At 37.6% G+C, this 26,831-nt stretch overlaps 1 protein-coding gene across 1 annotated transcript in view; it reads left to right on the top strand.

The window, feature by feature from the left end:
- DCC (DCC netrin 1 receptor) overlaps positions 1–26,831 on the top strand; it is a 1,198,282-nt gene that overhangs the window by 393,649 nt on the left and 777,802 nt on the right. The window contains exon 2 of the mRNA XM_030810404.1: positions 17,531–17,851. Coding sequence (XP_030666264.1) covers positions 17,531–17,851 — 321 coding nt within the window. The remainder of the gene's footprint in view (positions 1–17,530; positions 17,852–26,831) is intronic.

Below are 26,831 nucleotides of genomic sequence, written 5' to 3'. Positions count from 1 at the left end.
TTACTGACTCTATATATAGGAGATGTTATCTTGTATCCAGGTGGGTATCCATGAATGCCTTTAATCTGCAGAGTCTGAGTTTCTCTGGTCCTGCACGCCCATAAGTAAGGTTTGAGGCCTGCAGCTAGCAACCCAAACTTTAGACCCAGTGGAAAGTAATTACTCAAAGAAGTAAAAAATGTTCTCTCCTTTTCCTTTATCCCCTTTAGTTCATTAAGTATGTTAAAGATGGAAAGATATCCTCCTTCTCTGAGACTAACACTGTTCAATACTTAAAAAAAATTACCATTATCTATTATGTATTCAGCACTGCTAAACCCAAACAGGGAAAGGGATTTAAGCAGAATTGTAGGTATAGTTCTTAACTTTGAGAGTAGTAAATAAAATATAAATATATGTGGTAGATCAATAAAACTTTTCTGGGTGACATAAAAGTTTGAAAGGCCTGATACTTGTAAATTCTTATAAGAAAAAGCCTTGTTTCTTCATAGTTTCCATTATATGGAATAAAACCAGGCTTTTGATAATTCAGATATAGCCCTGAGTAGAAAATAAAGGTTATCTAATTTTGTATTACTCTTTTAAAGATGATACAGATGTTCTAATTTTGTATCCTTCTCCACCACCAGCTCCATCCATGTCAGACTCTCAGGGTCTTCTGATTTGTTGCTGGAAGCACAGAGCAACTGTCTTCATGGAGACCCTCCCCAGGAATTCCCTTGACCACCCTGCCAACACTCACTGTTTTAACCCTAGGCTCATCCCTCCAGGGCTCACTGGTTGCCAAAATCGGTAGTATGATAAGCCATTTTACACCAAGTTATTTGGGGTATCATAGAATCACTTACTTTGTCCCTCTTCCCAGATTATATATTTACATGATGTATTAGGGTTCTCTAAAGAGACAGAACTAACGGGATAGATGAATATATGAAGGGGAATTTACCAGGAGAATTGACTCACACGACCACAAGGTGAAGTTGCACAATAGGCCATCTGCAGGCTGAGAAGCCAGGAAGCCAGTCTGAGTCCCAGAACCTCCAAAAGTAGGGAAGCTGATAGTGCAGCCTTCAGTCTATGGCTGAAGGTTCAAGAGGCTCTGGCAAATCACTGGTATAAGTCCAAAAGTCCAAAAGCTGAGGACCTTGGAGTCTGATGTTCAGGGGCGGGAAGCATCCAGGATGGGAGAAGGATGGAGGCTGGAAGTCTCCATCTTTTTATGCTGGCAGCTGATTAGATGGTGCCCATCCAGATGGAGGGTGGGTCTGCCTCTCTCAGTCTACTGACTCAAATGTTAATCTCCTTTGGCAACAACCTTACAGATAAATCCAGGAACAATACTTTGCATACTTCAATTCGATCAAGCTGATACTCAGTATTAACAATCACACATGACAAAGAGGTTTCAATACCAAACACTCCATGAGGATTTTCCAGAATCACAGTAGCTAAGAGTCAGTCTGTATCAAATATTTCAATTAATATTGTGTGTTTCTGTTTATTCCCTCTCTGAGCTGGTTTGGCCCTACTTCTTTGCTTAAACAGTGTGAGAAAAAGAAATAACATATATAAGCAGAAAGGTGATCTAGAATTAATCCTACACGGGAATTCAGACATTGACACTTTGTTACTAGGTCCTCTTCTGAGCTGTGTGACCTTGATCAGGACAGTTAACCTCTCTGAGTCTTTGTCCCTACCTGCAAAATAAAGTTAACAACCTTTCCCTGAACAACAGGATCAAAAGAAGCTGTTATCAATCACTCTTAATTTACTGTAAACATAAAAAAAAATAGAAAAATCACCCAGTGTTTGTAAGCTACAACGCAAACCCTCAGCAAATCTTTGGGTAACCCTGGCCCATGATTTAAGATGGTCAGTAATTCCTATCCCTACCACCAGACCATCTTTGTGCAAGAGAATGGATCTTGCTGTATGTAAGTGACTTTGATAATTATCAGATTTTTTTCATGTCTACATTATTCATTCCTCTGGCTATGCAAGAGCGTGGACACATCTTTCATACTGTTTTTTGAACTGCAGAGAAAAAAAGTTGAAAGGGAAAGAAAACATTTCACTTACTCGATTACATTAAAAGACAGTAATAGGGTTGGCTAATATTATTTAAAATGTACAGTAATTATAGCTCTTAAAATTACAAACCTAGTACGTGTTATACAAATAAAAATGTTATATAACAAACAGTGACTTTTTTTATGTTCTCATGATAACTAATAAGTCCCCAGCCTCTCTGACATTGAGGTAGTATGAGCTTAAAAGAGCTACAGGTATTAGGAGAGAACCCACAAGTGGGGCAGAACAAGAGTGGAAGCAGGTGGATGTCTGGAGTCACATGTTGATGAAAAGTCTTCAGCTGATGAATTATGGGGGAACCCACATTTGAGATAGAGACTTGTATATTATACTCAATCAACTCAGCACATTTTCTGACCTTACTTTGGCTTTCTGTCTTAAAATTGTATATAAATTTAGTTCTGAGTATTTTATGACAACACTTGAACCCCTCGATGGATTTATAGTCTCTATCATTCAAGGGGACTTGCCGTTTATTATTTAGATAAATTTTAGGCTTTTACTATTCCTAAATGGTGCTCAGGAGATCATGTCTTTGCTTTGAGTCTTACTGATTTTTTTTATATTAGAGACGACGTGAAAGGAATTTGTTAAAGATCAAATAAAATAAATTAATGAAAAGTAGCTGGATAGGAGCACAACCAGGAATAGTAAATAGTGGTTAAACAACTCCAAGACCCCACAAGACACCACTGGTGATACTTTGACGATTCCCTAGCTCTGCAGGACTTCCAGTTACCCAGACATCTTTTTAAAGCCAATGAAAAAAACTCTACTGTGCAACAGCAGAGTGGGCTAGACTGTACTGAATTTATTTCAAGAAGAAAACCAAAGAAATCTTCGTCTTAAATATGTTTTCATGGAAGATTAAGAACACACTTAGACCATTTTCTCATCCTGTGGGAGCTCTTTAGGACAGGATGATATGAAAATGGCATGTGTTTTATGTTTCTACAGGTAATTGGAATACATTTGGTGAAGCCCCTGGAATAGGTACAGCAGGGAGTAGTAGCCTTGGATACAGTGGGCATATCTAGAGGTGGTGAAGACAGGGACAAGGAGGGAGGAATGAAATAAAGGATCTGTGGCCCTGGACTAGAGGACTATTGGAGAGAATGAGGAAGCCAGAGAGCTAATAGATATTTAGTAGGGGTTTGATAATGATAATAAGTATGAATGAATGAATACGATAAAGAACTTCACCTGGATGCACAGCCAACAGACCGATCTTTTAAAGCTTATAAATGCTAAATCTATTACCAAAAGGAATGGAGTGTTGAGGAGAGCTTAACATAAGATGGTAGCTCTGAGCTTTGATGCCCCTCGCTGCGAATCAGCAGTATCACCTCAGAACAGGGTCCTCAGACTACAGCCCAAAGGAGGGCCAACTTTGGCCCTCTGCCTGTTTTTGTAATAATGGTTTATCATTTGTAGATTGTTATCTTTTACATGGCAACATAAGTATCCATATACTATCCTCAATTTTACCTCTTGATCCACAAAGCTCAAAAAAATTTGTTATCTGGCCCTTGATAGAAAGTTTGCCTTAGCGCTGTCTCAGAATACGACAGAAAATGTTATCAGTATAGATGCTGATAAGCATGGTTTTTATTGACAGTAGCACAGGCACATCTTGCTTAATGATGGGAATCGTGCTGAGAAATGTATAGTTATGTGATTTTGTCATCGTGTAAGCATCATAGAGTGTCCTCACACAAACTTTAGATGGTAGAGCTGACTACACACCAAAGTCGCATGGTGTAGCCTTTTGCTCATAAACTACAAACCTGTACAGCATGTTATTGTACTAAATACTATAGGCAGTTACTGTAGGTAGCATGTTGGTATTTGTGTATCAAAACATAGAAAAGCCACAGCAAATATTTTGTACAAGAGATTAAAAATGATGTGCTTGTATATGGCACTTACCATGAATGGAGCTTGCAGGATGAGAAGTAAGTCAATGAGTGAGTGGTAATCGAATGCAAAGGCCTAGGAAGTTACCGTACTTACTGTAGACTTTATAAACACTGTAAGCCTAAGCTACACCAAATTTATTTTAAAAATTATTTTCTTCCATAACAGATTCACCTTAGCTTACTGTAACATTTTTACTTTATAAACCTTTAATTTTCTTTCTTTCTTTTTTCTTTTCTTTTTTTTTTTAGACTAAGTCTCACTCTGTCACCCAGGCTGGAGTGCAGTGGCACAAACATGGCTCAATGTAGCCTCAACCTCCTGGATTCAAGCAGTCTTCCTGCTTTAACCTGCTGGGACTACAGGTGCACACTACCACACCTGGCTATTTTTTTTTAAAAAAAAGTTTTTGTAGAGATGGAGTCTTGACATGTTGCTCAGGCTGGTCTTAAACTCCTGACCTCAAATGATCCTCTCGCCTCGGCCTTCCTAATCGTATGTGCTAGAATTTTATACTACTGGCAGCACAGTAGGTTTGTTTATAGTAGCATCACCACAGACACGTGAGTAATGTGTTGCACTACTACATTACAATGGCTGTGATGTCACTAGGCAATAGGAATTTTTCAGTTCCATTCCAATCTCATAAGACCACTGTCGTACATGCAGTCCATCATTAACCAAAATGTTATTATGCAGCTCATGACTGTACTGAGTAGTCCCAGTCATTCACAGCCAACCTAGCAGAATTAGGTCCATTTTTTTAAACATATGTTATGATTTTTCTTTCACGGATTGAAGAAATTTTTCCAAATTATTTGTTTTTGTCTATCTATGTTTGGTTATTCAACAGGTATTTGTTAAATACCTCTGAAATAGGCAAGGGTTCCCAGGGGTGGTATGAAATAAACAAATATGATTCATGTTTGCTCCCTTGGAGTTTGCAACATAATAAGGTAGAAATTCTCAAAAATGTGATCTGCAACAGGAAGATCAGAGCCACAAGAGAGGTACAATAAAGGGCTATCACTTCTGAGAGCTGAGTCTGTCACTGCTATTCAGTGAAGACTTTCTGTCTCTGCACAGACCTGTGTCTACCGTTTACATTTTTTTGTAAAAGAGGAACCTGATGAGAATTTATGTTTACAGTGTGGCTTAAAATGTATAACTAGCTCTAAGGTACTACTGGAAATCACACCATGTCAGAGGCCATGTGAATGCCATCGGCACTGGCCCCTGCCTGCTAGTATGGTGGGTCCAAGGTACTAACCAAGAGCTTTCTTTTGCAATTGAGAATATCTTCTGTTTTCATATGCATTATAAAAACTGCTCTATTAATCTACTTGGAATCATCTGCGGCTCTTTCTTTTTTGAACAACCCACATAGAGTCCCTCAAAAACCCTATTGATGCTATCTTTAAAATGGGTCCTGAATATGGATTCTAGGAAAGGCTCTAATTAGAATATTTTTGGAGTTTGCAACAACCAACGCCTGCATCCAGTAAGCCCTTTTAAGTAGAGGGGTGCATATTTCTTCATCTTTTAGTTTCCTTCAGGTGAAGACACATGAATAGGTCCTTCATCCTTGAGGTTCACATTAGACCGTGAATAAGTTGCACATATAGACGCTGGAAATTCCCTTACAGTTCTGACCTTCTAGAGAGGCTTCATTCTTGCTCCCCAAGTCATCTCCCATGGAACTTAAATCACCATCTATAAAACAAGTTATCTGAGAAGTCCCTTAATAAATGCTGACCTCGTGAGCAGTTTAAAACTCATTGGTGCTTAGTTCCAAAGCTAATGTTTCTGTTATCACTGTGGGTTTTCCTTCTTGATACCATTCATGGACTAAGCAGAAAAACATCACCTTTCTATTGAGACAAGACACAGTAAATATCATGACAAAATGAATGAGAGCATTTTAATGAAAACCACTATTTGGCCTCTATCTTGAGAAAATTGGACTTGTTATAATACAAATGTTTTATCACTGATGAGTCCCCACATCAGACGTTATGCCACAATGTCAACCATGAGGTTTGCTGAATTTTTAAGGTTTTCCCTGGACCTGTCAGACCTTTGTGGAATTAATCCTTCGTATTTGTAATAGGAGTTTCCACAAGATGAATACTTCATTTCTCATGAATCATAATAAAGCAGCCCACGCTTTGTCAGCAGAGTGACCTCTGCAGTCTTTTATCTTCAAGAGAAAAGATTAGACTCTATTTTATGGATAATGAGATAGGTTCTTGGTCTCTTGGCACCTTCAGTAACTGTACTTTTTGTGGTCTTGCTTCAGCCTGTGATAAACTGATCAGAGGGTGATTATAGCAAATCTCTTAGTATAACAAATTCCCTCCTAAATTTGAGGGTAATTTTTTTCTGTAAGTAGTAAAGTTAATAGGTGTGAACTCATAGACTTTTATAATATTAGAGCTGAAGATGCCTTGAAGTGATTTAGTCCAGCCTCCTTGTTTTATTAATAAGTGAATTGATTCCCAGTGGTGTAGCCCACACTTAGAAGGCTAATGAGAGGCAGATTAGACAAAGAACTCAGGTCTCCTGACCCCTGTGCTGGGAGCTTTCTTTTGCAATTGAAAGTGCCTTCTCTTTTCATATAAATTACATAAATTGCTCTGTTAATCTCCTTGGAGTCTTCTGGGGCTCTTTTCTTTTTTGAGCTACCCTCATCTCATCCCTCAAAACCATATTGACTCTATCTTTAAAAATGGGTCCTGAATATAACCATTTCTCACGACCTCTACTGCAATACCTTAGGCCAAATCTCATAATTTCTCACCTGAACAATGGAAATAGCCTCTAAGCTAGTTTCTCTGCTTCTTCCAATGACCACTATTCTCAAGACAGCAACCAGAATGATCCTTTAAAACAGGGGTTCTCATCCTCACCACTACTGATGTTTTGGGATGGGTAATTTGTTTTTGTGAGGGTCTGACCTGTGCATTGTAGGATGTGCTACATCCCTCTACACGGTGGATGCCAGTAGCACCCCTCTCAGTTGTGACAACCAGAAATGCCTCCAGACATCGCCAGAAATTTCCTAGGGGACAAAATTGTTCCTCCATTGACAACTACTACTTTAAAACATAAATTGGACCTTTTTGCTCTCCTTATTGAAACCCTTATGTAAATTTGACAGAGTTAAAGCAAAATTCTTTCACTTGCCTATGAGGTCCCATTCAATCTCACTGTGAGCCCTCAGACCTTGCTTGCTGGAACTCTCTCATTCACTCCAACCCATCTATTCCTGGGATAGGCTGATCACACCTGCCTGGGTGCCTTAGCGTCCTCTGCCTGCGATGTTCTTCCCCTATATATCTGCTCCACGTCTGTGATGAACTGAGGGTTTGCATCCCCCAGAATTCATGTATCAAAATCCTAACCCCCAATGTTATAGTATTAAGAGGTGGGACTTTGAGGAGATAATTCGGGTTAGACAAGATCATAAAGGTAAGTCCCCCATGACAGGATTACTTTTCCTATAAGAAGAAGAAGAGACATCCAGCTCTCTGTCTCCCCATGAACAAAGAGGTCATGTGAGCACACAGTGAGATAGTGGCCACCTACTAGCCAAGAAAAGAGGCCTGAGAATGAGACCTGCCTTGCTAACACCTCGATCCCGGAGTTCCCAGCTTCTAAATCTGTGGGAAATAAATCTTTTTAAGCCACCCAATCTATGGTATTTTGTTATGGCAGCTGAAGCAGACTATGACAATATCCTTCTTCACAATATTCAGGTCTTTGCTCAAGTCTTGCCCTCCTCAATGAAACCGTCTCCAAATCCCACAACTCCTTCCTTTCCCTCTTGATTTTCTTCTATAACACTTAGTCTCTTCTGACATTGTACATATTTGCTCAGTTAGTTCTTTATTGTCTGTTCCTTCCGACTAGAATACAAAACCTAGAAGGATAGGGATTATTAGGCTGTTTATTAGGGATTATTCAAGGCTGTTTGTTCCTAGCCTTGAATAATGCCTCATGCAGTAGGTGCTCAATAAATATTAGATAGATGAAGGAATGGCATGAGGATGTTTTAAAGATCTTTTACACCACTGCTAAGCATTACAGTAAAAACAAAATAATATTACAAAGTTTATTATTTCAATTGCATTTTGTCAATGCAATATTTTTCCTTTGGCCTTTAAAGCAAAATTTCAAACTTAATAGGCTTACTGACAAAGTGCTACAAAAAATGTGCCACTAAAAAGAAGGCAATTTTCCAAGTAGGAGTGAAAACTATAACACATAGCATGAATGAGTTCCCCTTTGAGAAAACGTAACCAAAAACAATCCAATTAAGAATGCGCATAGAAGGATCCTTAAAATAACAAGTATCAAATTTGAATATAAAATATGATCACATCCATGTGGATAATAAAGCAAATCATTATAAATGAAGAAATAAATAATTTCCTGGAAGGAAATGCACAGAAACTTTAACAGTTTCGGTTAAAATGATCATTATTGGATAAGCAAGGTTATGGACAATTATGATATATGATTTTATGTCCATATTTTTGTATTGTGTACACTAAATATGGGTAACTTAATAAGAGGTTTCTAAAAGTTGATTGGTCACTTCACAATAAATGACATTTCCAAAGCTTGTCTACTTGGCTGCCATCAAAATGGAGATGACCTCATGCACTGGGTACTCCTTAAATCACACTTTTGCTAAATACTCACAAGAACACTTCTTAGTGTTTTAGCTGACAGTTCTGCATTTATAAAATGCCATCCCTCTCTCTACTTAGAGAAAGACTGATGAAAAACATGGAAGAGAAAGCTAGCTTCTATTTTATCAAACTGAGAGGGAAGAAGGCTCAAACCCAGGGCAGATTAAGCAACACCTCAAAGTTTCTCTTTTTAGTGTTAATTTTGTATGAGACCTGGGGCATGATAACCTACATGTCCGGAAATGTTACTTGTTGGGCTGGAAAAAAAATTTCATTACAATTTGCCCCAGTATCACACAGCAAAATCAAACTGCGGCTTAGAGAGTTAGCTCTTGGGGCAACAAAGGAATGAGGAAGTTACTCTCCGGCTCCAACTTAGCCCTTATTATTGTTCTTTACCATTGGATTTAGCCAGAGGACACTCAGGCAGTTGCCTGGGGCACACACTTCTTGCCCTTTAAAAACCTCAGATCTCTGCAAAGCTTCTTCAGCTTTGTGGAAGATGCCATGTGCTCGGAATGTCAGATGTGGAGGCTCTGTGTGGGCTCACTAAGAGATTTCAGCTGGGACAGTTGCTTCGTGAACTCCACATCTTACCTTTATATTTCCAAATTTAGTTCCTTGTAAAGGAAGAGAAAAAGAAGAATCAGGGTGTCAAGAGCAAATCGGTTCAGCACCCTTTTGCTGAGAATATTTGGTGGTGTTGCACTTGGTCAGCAAATGTCCTGACACTAAAATCACTTTTCCTGATTCAGTCATGCTAGCTTTCCAAGAATTTACTCTTCTCTAGATATGTGACAACTGAGGAGCATAATAGGAATTTATTTGCTAGTTGCTTACTTTAGCTATGGTCTTAAGAAGGAATTTCATGGAAGATAGGTTTCTCAGATAAAATACAGGATGCTCTGTTATATTTGATTTTGAGTAAATAACAAATAATATTTTAGTATAAGTAGGTCTTATGCAATATTTAGTGTAAGTGTTTAGGACATGTTTATACTAAAATTTATACTAAATTTGTTTTTCATATGAAATTCCACTATAACTTGTGTCCTTAATTTTTGTTTACTAAATCTGGTGACTCTAATGAGGGAGGAACTTTGACTGTTCCTTTTAAATTTTCACTTAAATTTTCATCCATAGCTTCCCTATATTTTAACGATCCTTAATAAATTCCCATAGTAAAATACATATGTTTTATTTCCTGATCAGCCTTTTTTTACATTATTTAAGTTCAGGAATTAATTCCACATAACTTAATTCATTTCTGATTTGCATTTTTTAGTAATAAAAATTTGTCTTAAATGGCTTTAAAATGTTAGTTTCTGGCAACTGCGGAATGAACATAATCTTTTAAAAATACGACCATGTGTTCTGACAATTTTTTTTAATGTCTTATCAAAGTGAATAAAATGGCACCAGTGCTTCACAGAAACCCCAATAGTCATAGGTGCTGGTCCTTTGGTGAGTGTACACTTTCTCTCTCTGGTCTAGCGGAAATTAAAGTCTTCCATTAATGGGAAATACACAAATCACACCCTCAGGCTACAGCACAGTAAAATGACTATTAACTGAACTAAACTAAGGGGCAGATCAGCCTGGTAAGTGTCTACGATTATACTGTGGAACTAAAATGGAATAAAAGAAAGGCAATGTGATAAAGAATACTGGATGAACCCAAACTTCTTTTGGAAGAGGATTGTAGTTATTTTCGCTGTTTAGAATAAATCCTCTTATACTCCCTTATGTGAAGAATCGAGAATATTCCAAGGAATATTCTAAATGTCCAAATGACCATGGAAGTTTAATTTTGCTTAATGGAGTAAGGCCATCTGGGGCCCAAACAGTGTGCTGGTTGTAATAGAGGAAAGATTAGGTATTGTAAACAATAGCCCTCTTTCTTGATCCTTTCTCCACTTCAGCCTTTCAAAGAGAAATATATAATAAATATTAATAAAACATGTGTTGAAATAAGTGTTCAATTATTTGCCTTTCTAGATTATCCTTCTAAGTTCACATACTTACTTAGAAAAATAATCAACCCAAATTACACAAATTCCTCAAATATGAAAAATCATGACAAGATAGTACAAGGGACACAAGAACCCCCTTGCTCCAATCCAGGCCTCCAGATGTTTTGGAGCAAAGTTCTAGAGCTTTAGTTAACATGAGAATTCCCTGGAAGACTTCTTAAAGTACAGATTGCTGGGCTCTACTGCCACAGTTTCTGATTGGGTAGGTATGGGGCAGGGCCTAGAATTGTGTATTTTTAAATGTATTTTTATTTTTAATTGGCACATAATAGTTGTACACATTTATAGGATATAGGCTGATATTTTATTACATGTATACAATGTTTGGTGATCAAATCAGACTAATTAGCATATCTATCACCTCAAACAGTTATCATTTGTTTGGGTTGGGAACATTCAAAATCATCTCTTCCAGCCATTTGAAAATGTTCACAAATTATTGTTAACTTTAGTCACCATACAGTGCTATAGAGCATTAGAACTTACTCCTCCTGTCTAACTGTAATTTTGTATTCCTTAAGCAACCTCTCTCTATCCCCTCCCCACCCTTCCCAGCCTCTAGTAACCATTGTTCTACTTAACATTGTGCATTTTCAGCAGTTTTCCAGGAGGTGTTGCTATTGCTAGTCTAGGGACTGTACTTTGAGAACCACTGTTTCAGAATTTATATTCTGATATACTAAACCCAGTGAAGTTAACGTATGATTAGGGATTCTGTTAATTCATGTTTGTTTGTTTTTGTTTTTTAAATTTCCTGCTCCATTGCATAGCCTCACAAGTATTATAATTTTTTTCCAGGGCTAAAGACCAGAATTACAGTTGTACATGTAATAGATATTTGATAAATTGAAAGTAGATTATATTGCATCATCCATAGAATTATTTTTATTTCCTTCAATGGAGGTCTCTTTATTTGTCTTAAGCAAAAAGAAGCAAATGTGGTAGCATGTATTTCTGAGAAGAGATGATAGTGGCATGATTTTCTGGGTTGATATGAAGATTCAGGGATCATCAGAAACTCTAAGCATCCCAAAATGAAAGTTTGTGTCATTTTAAGTGATAAAATTACGCATATCAAGTTCTATGGGGATTTGTATGACATTTTCTAATCTCAAAATCTTGTAGGAGCTTTTTTCCCCACTTCCATGCTACTTTTTATAAATTTCATTTTGAGTTTCTATTGCCTTACCCAGAAGCTTTTACATTTTGGACCTGGAAAGAGATTTCTGACTCCACAGAGAATTATTTTTTACACTTAACAATGTTTGATATTGTAGATAAAATGTCATACCTTAAAAACCTCATTTTAAGTTAGTTTGCCTCTGCGACTGAATGGTCTTTGGAACTAAGAAGAATATGATAAAGAGAGCAAGCACAAAGGGACTAAGCTTAGAGAAATATTTGTACTGTTTGATCATTTTGGTGAGTTTCTAAAATATATTAAGAATATTCTCTATGTATAGATAATTAATATAAACCTGAAATGTCTTTGGCAGTGTTATTTCTGATGCTTATTTATGTCTGAGAAAACTAAAACAAATAGATAATAAAAGTTCTCCTTTGGATCATTCCTCAAGGGTAGGCCTTCTTTTATATCCTCATCAAGAAGCATGGAAGGTTTTGCTATCTTGGTATCTGCTTACAAACTATCATTTTACAGAAAAAAAAAAAAAAAAAGGAGGAGAAGAAGAAAGAGGAGGTGGAGAAGGAGGAAGTGTAAGGGGAGGAGGAGGAGGGGGAGAAGGCCCAATGATGATCTGACACTTAATTACTTTTCTTCAAACCATTATAGATAAGAAAAGCTAGCCAATAGTTAAATACATATATAGCTTTATCCCTATATTTTAACCAAAGATTTAGAAATCTTCCCAAACCAACATTTGGAGGGAGAGAGAGATGGAAACACTCATTTTTATGGTGAACTCTGATGTCAGACTCTGTTGTGTAAGTTTCTTAATGGATGGGATTTTGGAGCTTTCCAGTCTATTTCTCCACAATATATTATAGTTGCCTTAAGTAATTTTATGGCAAAGTTAAAAGGATTTCTTTCTTTATGAAGCAAGGCTTGGAAATGTAACTATTTGAGGGTTCAAGGGAATGGCCACTGGACATCTTAAAAATAAAACCAAACAAAATAAACTTCTCCATTAGGTTTTCTCCTGGATGAAATCCTCACCGTTGTAACTCTAATGTAAAATTCTCTGCAGCATTGTAAAATAGGAAGTTGAGTTTTGATTCTCAAAATGAGTTCTTCTGTTGCCTTCCCATGACCTCCTTTCATGCATTTTCCAGGAGCTCTACACTTTGATTGAACTCTGAGTACCTAATTCCAGACTACAACTTTTTCAGCCACAGGCTCCAAAGTTATTTCTGCTTCTTGTCTTCTTCAGTTTTATCATCTCTGTCTTCCTCTCTTCATACATTAAATCAGCGTAGTTAATTTAAGATTAATCCTTGGATGAAGTCATTTTATAAAATTATTTTATATTAAGAAATTGTATACTGGTGGGCAAAATCTCTCCAAATGGAACCAGTACGCTAAGAGAAAGGGTTGAGGGGGATCTAAATTGATGTCAATGTAATGTATTCGTGGGACACTTCTTAGCCTTGTGTGAAATACAAGGAAGTTGAAGGTAGCCTTGCCTAATGACACAGGGTATTTGTCAGTGCCGCTTCGCCAGCTGGAAATCTTCCACAACACGCAGCACCCCTGCCTGGGCCTCAGTGGGTTCCGAGCTGGCCGTTGGGCTGGTTCTGCCCACTCAGTCTGACAGGCTGCGGTCGGCTCCTGCTAAGACCCCTGATCCCACGCCCACCATAGGCGTGCCAGGCATGGAGCGGTGAGGGGTGTGTGAGTGAGTGAGTACAGAATCCAGCCACGGCACAGAGCCAGGTGCGCCAGCTGCTGCAGTGCGGCGGGCAGATTTAGGTGCCGGCACAAGCACTGGTTCCCTGTGAGGCGGCAGCTGGACCAGGCATACTGCAAGCAAATTCTGCCTTCGATGCTGGTGTCTGGACTTGGGGAACACGGTGACACCCAAAAAACTTAGAGACGCCAACAACCACAGAGCCCCAAAAGGGTGTTACAGCATGTCACCGTTTGTTTGTTCCCGTAGCCCAGCAAACAAGGGTGTGTCAGAGCTCTGGCTCAGGGAGTCCCAAGGTTTGCGCCTCCAGAAGGGTTGCAGCTCTTCTCTCCTTCCTTTCATATGCAGCACAGTGAACGGGGCAGGGGGTGGGCAGGAGTGTGTTTTGGCTCCTTTGTGTTACAGCTCATTCAGTCCTGCTGCCCCACTCTGGCCCACAGCTCTTGGGCTGGCCCGGCCCCACTGCCGCTTCTTGTCGTCTTGGGTGGCCACTCGGGCAGCAGTGGAGGGCTGGAGGGCTACAGTGTTACAGCTCCTTTTGCACCTGCTGTTCAGTGGGTCCCGGGTTCTTGTCCTGCATCCAAGAAGAATGAGGTTGTGTGGATAACTGGAGAGTGAGCAAGACGGAGAAAAGTTTTACTGAGTGACAGAACATCTCTGGGCGGAGAGGCGATCTGCAGTGGGTAGTCCCCAGGTGTGGCTGAATCTGGAGTTTTTATAGGCTCAGAATGTGGGAGGTGCAAGCGGTAGGTAGTCATGGAAAAGGCAATATTGGATTGGTTAAAAAGCATTATTCAGGCTGGGCCCATTGGCTCATGCATGTAATCCCAGCACTTCGGGAGGCTGAGGCAGGCGGAACAACTGAGGTCAGGAGCTCGAGACCAGCCTGGCCAACCATGGCCAACATGGCCGTCTCTACTGAAAATACAAAAATTAGCCAGGTGTGGTGGCACATGCCTGTAATCCCAGTTACTGGGGAAGCTGAGGCAGGAGAGTCGCCTGAGGCGAAGGCTGCAGTGAGCCAAGATCGCATCACTGCACTCCAGCCTGGGAGACAGAGCCGGACTCCATCACCCAAAAAAAAGGAAAAAAAAAAAAAGAATTATTCAGAAAGAACCAATCAGGAAAGAACAGGCAAACAGGAACAGAAGTTCTCACTCTGGTTACAGACTCCATTCAGAACCAGCAGCCCAGTTTTCAGGCTTTAGGCTTTTTTTGGCTTGAAGGTTGGGTTTCACTGGGGACCCACTCCTGTCTGCCTGGGAATTTGTCTGCCTCCTGCCACTGTCACTAACATGAGGTGAAACTTAGAAAAGGAGACCAATAGAATCATATCCACTATTTCTCAATTAACTTGATTCACCAGGATCCATCTTTTCTATAAAACTAATCACTAATGCAAGTTACTTAAAGCAGTGAGGTGCCTATATCCCAAAGCCATATATTCAAAATATAATTGTTACAAAAAGCTCAAATTGCCATTGAACTGCAAGGGTAATTGTGTTAAAGAAAAGTTGATCTATGTACTCACAGCACTGAAAACTGTCATAACCTCCTTGTTTCAGACTAAGGGGATTATTTATTGTGATAATGGGTGCATATGCTCATTAACATGTTGTCATAAACAGCTGTGTTAAATGTATTATGTGTTCTGTGACATAAATAAGGTGCTCAACATGAGATTGTGTTTAAAATATAGGCCCCAGGAAGAACAAAAAAGCAATAAATGCTTTCTAATATAGTTGCCTGGTCTTGAATTTCAAATTTATTTCTTCTTTATTAATGCTACTTGTATGGAAATTGTGGGTATTACTCTAGTAAAATATCTTGGCACTCAAGGACATTAGAACTTCTTTCTGCTGTCTCATCCTTAGTGTTTCTCAAGCCAGGTTTGCTAGCTTGTGTTTCTTTTCTGGTAGAGGAAGAGATCACGTAGACATGGGAAAGGCATTTTCAGCAAAATTAGCCTGCATTGATTCAGCAAGCTTAGAGCAGGGTTCATTTGACAGATGCTCTCAACTCAATCTTGCTCTAAAAGCCTCCAAACTAGATGTTGAACTTAGAGATCATCTAGTTCGACTTCTTAATTTTTGCAGATGAAGGAACTGAGTTTCTGAGGGCTTGAAAGACCTTTCTGGGTCATGAATTTTGAAGTGATAAAGCCAAGACCTAAGGCTAGATATCCAGACACCCAATTCAATGTACTTCCCGCTAGAAGAACAGGTTGTACTGTAATTGGGTTGGCTACACCAAAAGGATCTGTGGGGAGAAGGAGCTTATTTGGAAATAAAGACACCAGGCTGCTGTCATCTGGGATCTTTATCAATATCATCTATAGTAGAGTTATGTGCTCACCATTATTTTACAATTTATATTAATTCAAGCAAAGTTCCAGATGCTTTCTGAGTGAGTGGCCAAGGTGAAAGGAATGAATATATGACAGTGAGTGACACAAGACATCATTGGGCAAAATAACAGACTTCAAACGTAAGTTTTAGAAAAATTGAGTATGCAGGAATGAAGCAAATAAAACCAGGGAGAAACCATAAGAAGCTGTTCTGCTTTCTCTTCACTGGAAAATGGGGTGTGCAAAGATAGAAATAGTTCTGTCCATCAGAACCAGCATGAGTTAACCTCTTATGAGAATATGGATTACCTGCACTCTAGATGCCTGCCTTTTAAATGACAGAAGATTGGAATGATTTTACAAAGTACAACTAAAAGTGTTCCCATTACAGAAAAATTAAGGAAGCTAATGAAGTCGAGGTTGCTATCCTGAAAAAAAAATGAAGACTAAAATATAATTTAGGTGGTATTTTTTAAGAAATGAAATGCTGTTTCAAACAAAGGGCTCTTAAAGAAAATGTCCATCTCTTCTGCATTTTCACACAAGGTGTTTCAGGAGAAAATGGGATTAAACATCAGCAAGAAAATTCAGTTAGACTTTTAAAATGATTAAATATTGAAAACAAGATACCAAGGGACACTGTAGAATCTCTAGCCCCAAAGATTGTTCAAAATGAAATTGAAAGTAATTTGACTTGAATCATTTAAGTACACCTGTCTGAGCAAATGGTGGAGCCAATGACCTCCTGAAACCTTGTCAAGGTCTTTGACTCAACATGTGAGTATTCCATCAAATGCTATACTGCCAGCTTCGAAAACAATATACTTTCACTGATTATACTTCCTTCCTCCCCTCAAGATTCTTAAATGAGTTTCTATTACCCTTGTTGATTCTTTATGTTCATTTACATTTATGAAAAAAATTCAACTGTAATATTTATTTAGATTTCCAAGCCCATGAGAAACATTTGGATGAAAATTAAGACCCTTCAGGGATTTGTGATTTTAGGTAGTAGCTTTATTGACTTGCTTCTGCCAATGGGATTTACCTATTTTAAAACCCACCTGAGCTTTGTCCTAAATAACTTTGCCCATGCTGTTCAGAGTTGACTTTTATTCTTATAGAACACTGTATCTGATTGGATTTTTTAAAAATTTCAATGGATGCCATAATCAGAATGAAGAGATAGAAATAGTCTCCCCAAAAATCTTAGCTACCACACTAATAACTATTGCTATTTTAAAATATCTAGTTTTATTTGGAAAATATTAGTTTTTTCTGTCTAAATTTTCATGTACTGACTGATATGTGGTAATAAGCATGCTAGGATTCGTATGAATTTGTAATTTCTCATAATATTAACTTTTGGAGCCAATTGTTTTCTTAATTATGGTTATCTCGACTGGGTACTTTTTTGCTTATTTAACATAATATCCTTGATTTTAGTTTTTATTTATTCTTGGACATTGTTCAAATCCCTCAGCTTTTGTGAAAAGCTTTATAAAGAAAAGACAGGGAATCTAAGCCTGAGATTTATTTGAATACGTGAACATATTTCCCTGTGCTCTCTTGTTTCAGGTTTTCAAATTAAAGCTTTCACAGCACTGCGCTTCCTCTCAGAACCTTCTGATGCCGTCACAATGCGGGGAGGAAATGTTCTTCTCGACTGCTCCGCGGAGTCTGACCGAGGAGTTCCCGTGATCAAGTGGAAGAAAGATGGCATCCATCTAGCCTTGGGAATGGATGAAAGGAAGCAGCAACTTTCAAATGGGTCTCTACTGATACAAAACATCCTTCATTCCAGACACCACAAGCCAGATGAGGGACTTTACCAATGTGAGGCATCTTTAGGAGATTCTGGCTCAATTATTAGTCGGACAGCAAAAGTTGCAGTAGCAGGTAGGTGGATTCTTCCTTCTCTTCCTCTCCCTCCTTCCTCTCTTCTTCTTATTCCTTTTTGGGGACAAGAAAATAAGTTTTGTAAAAATGATGTACATTTTTAAAATCTTTTAAATTTTAAATTGACAATTATATATTTTTATGAGGTACAATGTCATGTTTTGATGTATGTATACATCGTGGAGTGGTTATATCAAGCTAATTAACATATCTGTCACCACATACTTATCTCTTTTCTGTGGTGAGAACATTTAAAATCTACTCTTTTAGCAATTTTGATATATACTATGCTGTGCAATAGATATTAAAAGCTTATTTCTTCTCTCTAACTGAAACCTTGTGCCCTTTGACAAACATCTTTCCATTCCTTACCACGCCCCATCTTCCCAAGCCTCTGGTAACCATTCTTCTCTCTAGTTCTATGAGTCTGACTTTTTTATAATAGATTCTACCTGTAAGTGAGATAATGCAGTATTTTTCTTTCAGTGCCTGGCATGTTTCCCTTAGCATAATATACTCTAGGTTCATCTGTGTTATCACAAATAACAGGATTTACTCTTTTTAAAGGCTGAATAGTATTCCATTGTGTGTGTGTATATATATCATATATACATATATATATATATATATATATATATATATATATATCTCATATTTTCTTTACTTATTCACCCATTCGTGATTGATTCCACATCTTGGCTGTTGTGAATAGTGCTGCAATTAACATGGAGTATAGATATCTCTTATACACTCTCATTTCAATGCCTTTGGATATATACCCATAAGTGGGATTGTTGTATCATATGGTAATTCTAATTTTAGTTTTTTGAGAAAGCTACATAACCATTTTTCATAATGGCTGTCTAATTTACATTTTCACCAACAATGCACATTTTTAAGAAAAAGGAAAGATGTAAAAAGATTCATGTTTATTCTCTCATTGTTTTGACTAACCTTTCTCCTTAAATTAGCTTAGAAAACAGTCATAGGACCTCAACTGGCTGCATAATGTTATGAGATTTTTTTTTAAACAAAACTGTTTCAAGTTGACTTACTACTTATATCTAAGGGAGGACTTCTCATTAATGGAAAAATATTAGAAAGTATAATTTGCTAATTTTACTTTACAGCTTCATTAAATGCTAAACTTTTGCAGAGTCAATTTTTTTGTTGTTGGGCCTTAAGAAGAGTAAATTTTATTTTAATTATAGTGGCATGGCCTACAACATATACATCTCAAGTAAGAAATAAAAATTCCTTCTAGTGCTTCCAAATTTCTTAATGCTTGGTAACATGTTGGCTCAACAGCTGAGTAATTAGATGAACAGTTTTTGTTTTCACCTGGATACACTGAAGTCATGTAGACCCTGAAAAAATGGTACTGACCATTCTGGAACCCATGATATTGCTATTTTTGCCCCACTCTTCTGGTTAGAAGGTAGCTCATAATTATTTCTGTTGGGCCCTGAAATGTTAGACCTGCAAAGTGAAGAATCAGTTTTTTTACTTGTTTCTATAATGATTTGACCAAAACCTGTTTTTTTTTTAACTTTTATATTGACCATAAAGCAAGGCAAGCAGATCCAACTTGAAATAAATTTAAGTTATGAATGGGTAAGCAGATTTAAAGGGCTGCTTTCAATGTAATCTTTAGTTCTCAGTAAAAACAAAATTGAATCATAGGCTGTTTAGTCATTTGTTATGGGTTTTCTTTCCCAGGTCCTACTTAGTCTAGTCTCATCTTGGAAGACTGATCAGAATAACTCATTTTATCAATAACAGGACAATTGGGCAGAATCACCACTCCCTCATGCACTCTCCTAGTGAGGGTTTGAGAAAGTTGAAATCTGAAAGATGTGATTTTGTCAGGCGGTGCTATAAAGAATTACATCTCATAGATATGTGGTTAATTCCCATATGTAGCTTCAAACCACTCTTCTGTAGCTTCTTTTCTCCACTAAGAACTCTGTAGACTGAATGTTATTTCTCTCTAAAATGTGTATATTGAAATTCTAACCCCCAATGTAATAGCACTGGGAGGTGGAGCCTTTGAGAGATAATTAGATCATGGGGTGGAGCCCTCATGAATGTGATTAGTGCCCTTATAAAAGGAACCACAGAACACCCCTGCTCGTTTCACCATGTGAGGATACAATGAGGCGTCTGTAATCTGCAACCCAGAAGAGGACTCTCATCAGAAGCCAATCGTGCTGGCACCCTGATCTCAGGTTTCCAGCCTCCAGAACTTTGAGAAATCAATGTCTGTTGTTTATAGGCTACCCAGTCCATGATACTTCGTGATAGCCAACCAAACTGATGAAGGCAGAGTTTTCCATAGTCAGTTAAGCCAGATTTTACCTCGAGGTAGACTGGCTAGCCATTCTGCTTTTCTTTGGACTGACCTGGTTTTTGCACTTGAAAGTCCCATATCCTGGGAAGCCACCTCAGTGCCAGGTAAAACCAGGACAGTGGGTCACTCTACCTCGAAGTGTCCCTGGTCTGCTTTAGCAATGACAGACTGAGGTGCAGATGCAGAAAACCCCCTCTACTCAGGAGACGGGCCAGGTGACATCCTGAACATGAAAATCAAGGCTATAAAGTAACCGGAACCTTGGAGTGATGGGTGTCTGAAATTTGATTGATGAGCATAAAGTGTAGAGAGAACTGAAGTTAATGTTAATTATGATTGATTAGGAGAAACAAGTGGAATAAATGCTTCAGATTTGGTAAAAGCAGCTTTCTCAGAATGTTCTAAATGAAGTGGAAAGGGGACAATTTGACTTTCAGTCACTAGAGAATTACTGGCCTCATAGATCCCACCCATCAGTTGTCCACAAGGCCAGAGGAGGTCTGCCGATTTGAATGAAGCAGGCTGATATTTTGATGCCTTATTACGAAAGGCAGCTGCCTATGCACTGTTAATGAAAATGGCCTGTTACATTGCAGTTTCAGTCTTCATGCAATCTACATTCACATTTACATGTGCTGTCTTTCAGTAGCAAAATGAAGAACAATTCCTTCTCTGTGAGATATTAAAATACAGTGGCTTGGACTTCAGTATTCTGGATAGGCACATGGATTCAGTCACTGAGTTACAATCTCATATTAGATTGTATCATTTCAAGGCAATAAGGCTGTTCACAGCATTTTAAACACTTACCATGCTGTTTGGCAACACAGAATACATCAATGTTATGTCTGCTGAGGTTAAGATTGCCAAACCACTAGAATTCACAAGCGGCATATATCTTCCCAGTAATAAAGACCATGGACCTGATCTAATCTCAGTTTTAAAGCATTAGCACTCAATAAACCAGTCACCACTAAATGGTAACAGTAGGCTTTGCTTGGGTAAAACAACAACAACAACAAAATGTTTTGTACTCTCAGGTGCTGTATAGAGCCTATATTAAATAATGTCCCTCTTCCATTTTTGCTTTCTCAAAGTGTCTTTTGATAAAAAGAAGTGTAGCAAACGAAATCTGTCTTTAATCAGTCAGCACAGTTTACACAATGATCTTACCATGCACCATTCATCCTATTTTCTAGGAGCTTCTCAATTGCTCTTTAAGGATTGAGTCCACACTTGGCTGGAGAGGGAAGGAAAGTAGGAAAGACAAACGAAGAACTATCATTCCATCCAGCATTTTGTTAAAAGTTGCAAAGTAACAGGCTATTGACTATCAGTATTTCTAGTCATTTTGAGTTCTATCATTAAAGAATTCCTGGGCTATTAAATCTCCATTTGAAAGCAACTTCATCATACTGGCTGAAATTTGGGAATTTTATTTTTATCCAATTAGCTCTAATCTAAAATGCTGCAGTGTTTCTGTGCCATGTATACTTCTATTTAGTCCTCTAGATTGAGAACAGCTGAAGAAGGGAAGCAGCGCTGAACTTATCTATGAAGCTTTCCTACCACCCCTCCACTGTGTATCTAGCAAAGTATGTCATGTTAATAGTAGACATTTGCCTTACAAATGAAGACATGGGGCTTTATGCCATATAAGAGAGCTTTCCACTGTTGCCATCCTTCTCTCTACCTCTCCTTCTCTTCTTTGTCTCCCTTCTACTCCTTCTCCTTCTTCACTAGATTTCAGCAGATCAAACTCACCCATATATGTGCATATATAAACATACTCTTAACAAACTGAGTTGGAATAATTTGCTTTACATCTCAATAGCCTACAAATTAATTAACTATTGAAAACTTTGTGATTAGAAAATTGACTGTTTGGGAATATTCAAGTGCCACTTAAAAAGGAAAAAGCATGAGCATTTCTTCATTCCTTCCCTAACCCTTACCGTGAAAATGAACTTGCATCTGGCCAAGCACATCTTCCCCACTCTAAATGTTGCCAGCTATCTGAGCCTCTGGATTATTTTCTGTTCAGCAGACATAATAATAACCTACCTCCCAAGGCTGTGGTAATTTTCAAACAACATCTAGGATGTAAAGCTCTAGTGCAGAGTAGATTCTTATTCAATGACAGCCATAGTGTAAATAGAACTAACAATGATTATTATTGTGTTATTTTAATAATTATTAGGAGTGAACAACTTTCAGTATTCCCATGTGATGATGCAAAATTTTTTTTCAGGGCAATGAAAAATAGGCAACAAATCCTGAGACATACATATTGTAATCTTGGATCAGATATCTGCCTTTGCAATCTGTGAACACAAACTGGCAAGCCTGAATTGAGTTTTCAAAAAGTTAAATCTACGGAAATTTTTTGGCAAGCAGTGCCCAAATCCTTTGGAATAAAAGATTCATTTTTGACCAGTGGATCTACTATTATGTTAATGCAATCAATACAGTTTGTACTGACCAGAGGAGGCGTTTGAGATTGAGTGACCTTACAATCATTTCCGAAACAGGTACAGGGCACTCCTCTCAGCCTTCTTAATGGCTTTTCAACTGAAAAAGATTCACTGAAGCTTGTTCATGGGAGTTCACTTGGTCTTGACTTGGAGTTTAACACAACTGGTACCATCCTGGGGATGAGAGATTAATTCTAATATGTAAGAAGACTAGATAACAACAGATTTCCTATGAATAAACATAAAAATCCCATTTTATTTTGCTTTTTTATACAACCATGACCACCTGTCCACCCATCCCCACACCTACCCACCCACACAGCTCCTTGTCCACTCACTTGCCCTGCACGCTCTAAGGAGCACAGTTGGAGCCTAAGTGGTACTTTTGCTTGCATTTATACTTCTGGGGATGGCGTGGGACAGGCTTCTCCAAGGGTAAAGCAATGCCGACTGCTGGATACATTATAGTGTATTGTATCCAGGTAGATTTGTCTTTGTTAATTTATGAGCATTTACATCTTAGTATTAAAACCACTGACTTGCTTTTTATAGCAGTTTCTGCTTCAGAAAGTGAATCTGTATACATTACCTTGTTATGCTCAGAAACAGTCTGTGATATAAGTACCCAAATTGACAGGTTAAGAACTTACTGGAAAAAGCTAAGAGCTCTATGGCCAGAGACTGGGACTTAGATAGTCTAAATCCAGATGTACACTTATTCCCTTATCACTTTGCTTCTCAATCTAAGGACTAGATTTCAGAACTCTGTAAACAATTTCTTATGTAGTCAGTCATTTATTTTTAATCAGTGAAACTCTCCACAATACAAATTAAGGAAAATAACAATAATGGTAACAATGATAATAATAATGAAAATCGATTTATCCACTTAGTCCCTTGAAAATGTCAACTCCTTGTGGGAAACACTATGATTTAGATGTTTTCTTCTAAGATGAGAAGATTTTGCTATCATAGCTATACATTCAATAGTGACACATGACAAATCTGTGTCAGAAAAACAGACAGCATATAATTTTTAAAATAAGCTCATAAATAATGATCTTTCTAGGAACACAATTTGGTAATCTTTTATCTTTCTAATTGGTTTTACAATTCAGGCCAAGTTTGCATATTTTTTTTTCTGCTTCTTAAAAATCAAGAAAATAAAAGGCCAACTAAATTGCATTTACTTGAGTTGCTATTTCATTCAGGGACATATTTTTTTCTTCCCTATTACAATAGATGTTCAAGATGCAAATTGTCACACTCTGCTTTTAAATAACACTGGCATTATAATTAAAATTCCCCTGTGTTTTTAAAAAAATAATTAGTTACTCGAGGAGTTGTTTCAGTGAATTCTCTTCTAGAATGCCTCCCATTTAAATGAGTTATGAAATAATTAGCGAAAGCATATTATGGTGAGAGAAAGTAGAATGAAGCATTTTGTGAAATGATAACCTGACCTTTATGTTCTTACTTAAAAGAACCTGAAAAAAAAACCTTAACAGAAGAGAAGGAAGAATAAACCACATTGCCTCAGGTCACACAAATGTTATATAAAGGAAACAGCAAGAAAAATGTTTATATTTCTTCTCTCTACAGGAGCAAATATAAGCATTTTGCCTAGAAGGTCAACTTCATCCTGTGCAGCAGTTTGGAAAATGTATCCCAGGGCCCTTGAATATGCTCAGAATTCTATTTGGGAAGGTTCGGTTACAGTGCAGAGCTTTCCATTTTACATTTATAGAGATATTGTTTATTTTCCAATGATAAGCAGAGAATTAAATTGCTCTGACTCCATAATTCTTAATGACTTAATGATCTTCATTTAGCTAAATGTTCCTATTGTTTTGTAGTTAAAGCATGAGAGAAAGACAAAATAAGAAATAAATGTGGTCTTATAAGTAACTGTTGTATGCTTACTAGTCTTATCATTTTTCTTTAATTTTATTGCTAAATCAAATTGAGATACAGCCATCACCGATATTTCCCCAATGCCTATTCCATCATACAGCCCACACACCCTCAACTTAAACAATTGCATTTTAAAGAGGAAGGTTTTAGTCGCCTCCTTCCTAAGTCAATTAACTCTGCAATAAAATTAAAATATAAATATATTCCTGAAAAATATGCAGAGTGAAAAGACATCTTCTACATTATAAAATTTACAATAGAGAACTTGACAAGGCTTTTTATAGTAGAAACGTCAACAAAATAACCTAAAAAAATTTCCAACCTTTCATTTCCTTTTCTTTGTTATGAATTCTAATTCATGTGACAATGGAAATAGCTAATTATTCATTCTAAATTTAATCGGTATCTTAAGAGCTCTGTTCTTTTATTCAACTCTTAAGCTATCTACAGTTTGATTTTTGCTGGTACTGTAATGAAAATGCAGGAGAAACATCTAACACAACTTAGTAATAGTAACGAAAAACTCTTGAATTTTAGAAAACCTTTTTGGAATATAAAAATTTAAGTTTCTTGAAAAATGTCAAGATAAAAAAGATTCAAATCATAGTAATGTGAGAGAAAATAATGTAATACGTTTCTTTACATCACAAGGAAAATATATTACACTGTTAATCTTGTTAATCTGTTTAACAAAACACAGATTAACAAGAAAAAAGCATAATAAATTTATTCAAACAAAGTTATACACAATTAACTTTCAGAAATGAAGACCCAAACCCCTAGGGAAAGCTTTATATTTTTATGCTAAGTCTTATAAGAGAAGTGGAGAATTGTGGAAAAACATGATTGGACAGAGAGCATAGACAAATGGAAATAAACTGGGGGAAACTGAATAAGGTCTGGTTGTTCAAATAATTGTCTGCACCTCTGTATGATATTCTTTCCTGTATTAGTCTGTTCTCACACTGCTATAAAGAACTGCCCAAGACTGGGTAGTTTATAAAGGAAAGAGGTTTAAGTGACTCACAGTTCTGCAGGGCTGGGGAAGCCTCAGGAAACTTATAATCATGGTGGAAAGGGAAGCAAACATGTCCTTCTTCACATGGCAGCAGGAAGGAGAAGAATGAGAGAAGTGCAGAGTGAAAGGGGGGAAAGCCACTCACGAAACCATCAGATCTCATGAGAACTCACTATCATGAGAACAGCATTGGGGAACGACCCACATGGCTCAATCACCTCCCACGAGGTCCCTCCCACAACACGTGGGGATTACAATTTGGGTTACAATTCAAGATGAGATTTGGGTGGGGACACAGAACCAGACCCTATCACTTCCCCTGGCTATTGGGCAGGACGCCTGTCACATGAGGGTTTCTTTTATGGACAGCTCTCACATAGAAAACTGGAAGATAGTCAGAGTGACCTCCAAACCGCCACATTTTGGTGTAGCATGTCCTGCACCCCATCATTAAGTAGAATAATTGTAGCATTACATTAGATAACACAGTTGTACAATTCTGATGAAAAAATGATGGATAATAACTTTAAGAACCTATTTCTGGTACTGATTATTTTCCTATTATATTTTTATGTATATGGTAAAATATATTATTTAAACTCAATAATTGTATACAAACACATTTGAATTAAGATATTAATATTAGATACAAAGCTTGTCTACAAAGTAAAGAGACATCAAAACCTAGAATGTGTCCTGGAAGCCAAGTAAATTAATTAGAGGAAATCATGGAAAATCTCAGTGTATGGTACCTCAACCATCTTAAATGTGTACTACCATAAGCAGTGTATATAGATGAAAGTAATGAATACAGTTAGTGAACACAATTACTTATCTCCCTGTAAAAAGTTATTGTTAACAGTCTTTATATTTATAATCTATATCTATATACTCTATAATAAGCAGTCTAATATATTGGTCATTGTATTAGTCCATTTTCACACTGCTGATAAAGACATAGCAAAGACTGGGAAGAAAAAGAGGCTTATTACAGTTCTACATGGCTGGGGAGGCCTCACAATCATGGCAGAAGGCAAGGAGGAGCAAGTCACATCTTACACGGATGGTGGCAGGCAAAGAGAGAGCTTGTGCAGGGTAACTCCCCTTTTTAAAACCATCAGATCTTGTGAGACTTATTCACTATCATGAGAACAGTATGGGAAAGACCTGCCTCCATGATTCAGTTACCTCCCACAGGGTCCCTCCCACAACACATGGTAATTC

The sequence above is a fragment of the Nomascus leucogenys genome, chromosome 4, assembly GCF_006542625.1.
Source record: "Nomascus leucogenys isolate Asia chromosome 4, Asia_NLE_v1, whole genome shotgun sequence".
In the NCBI taxonomy this organism is placed as follows: domain Eukaryota; kingdom Metazoa; phylum Chordata; class Mammalia; order Primates; family Hylobatidae; genus Nomascus; species Nomascus leucogenys.
Note: the sequence above shows the minus strand (reverse complement) of the source record. Positions and strands in the feature narration are given on the sequence as shown.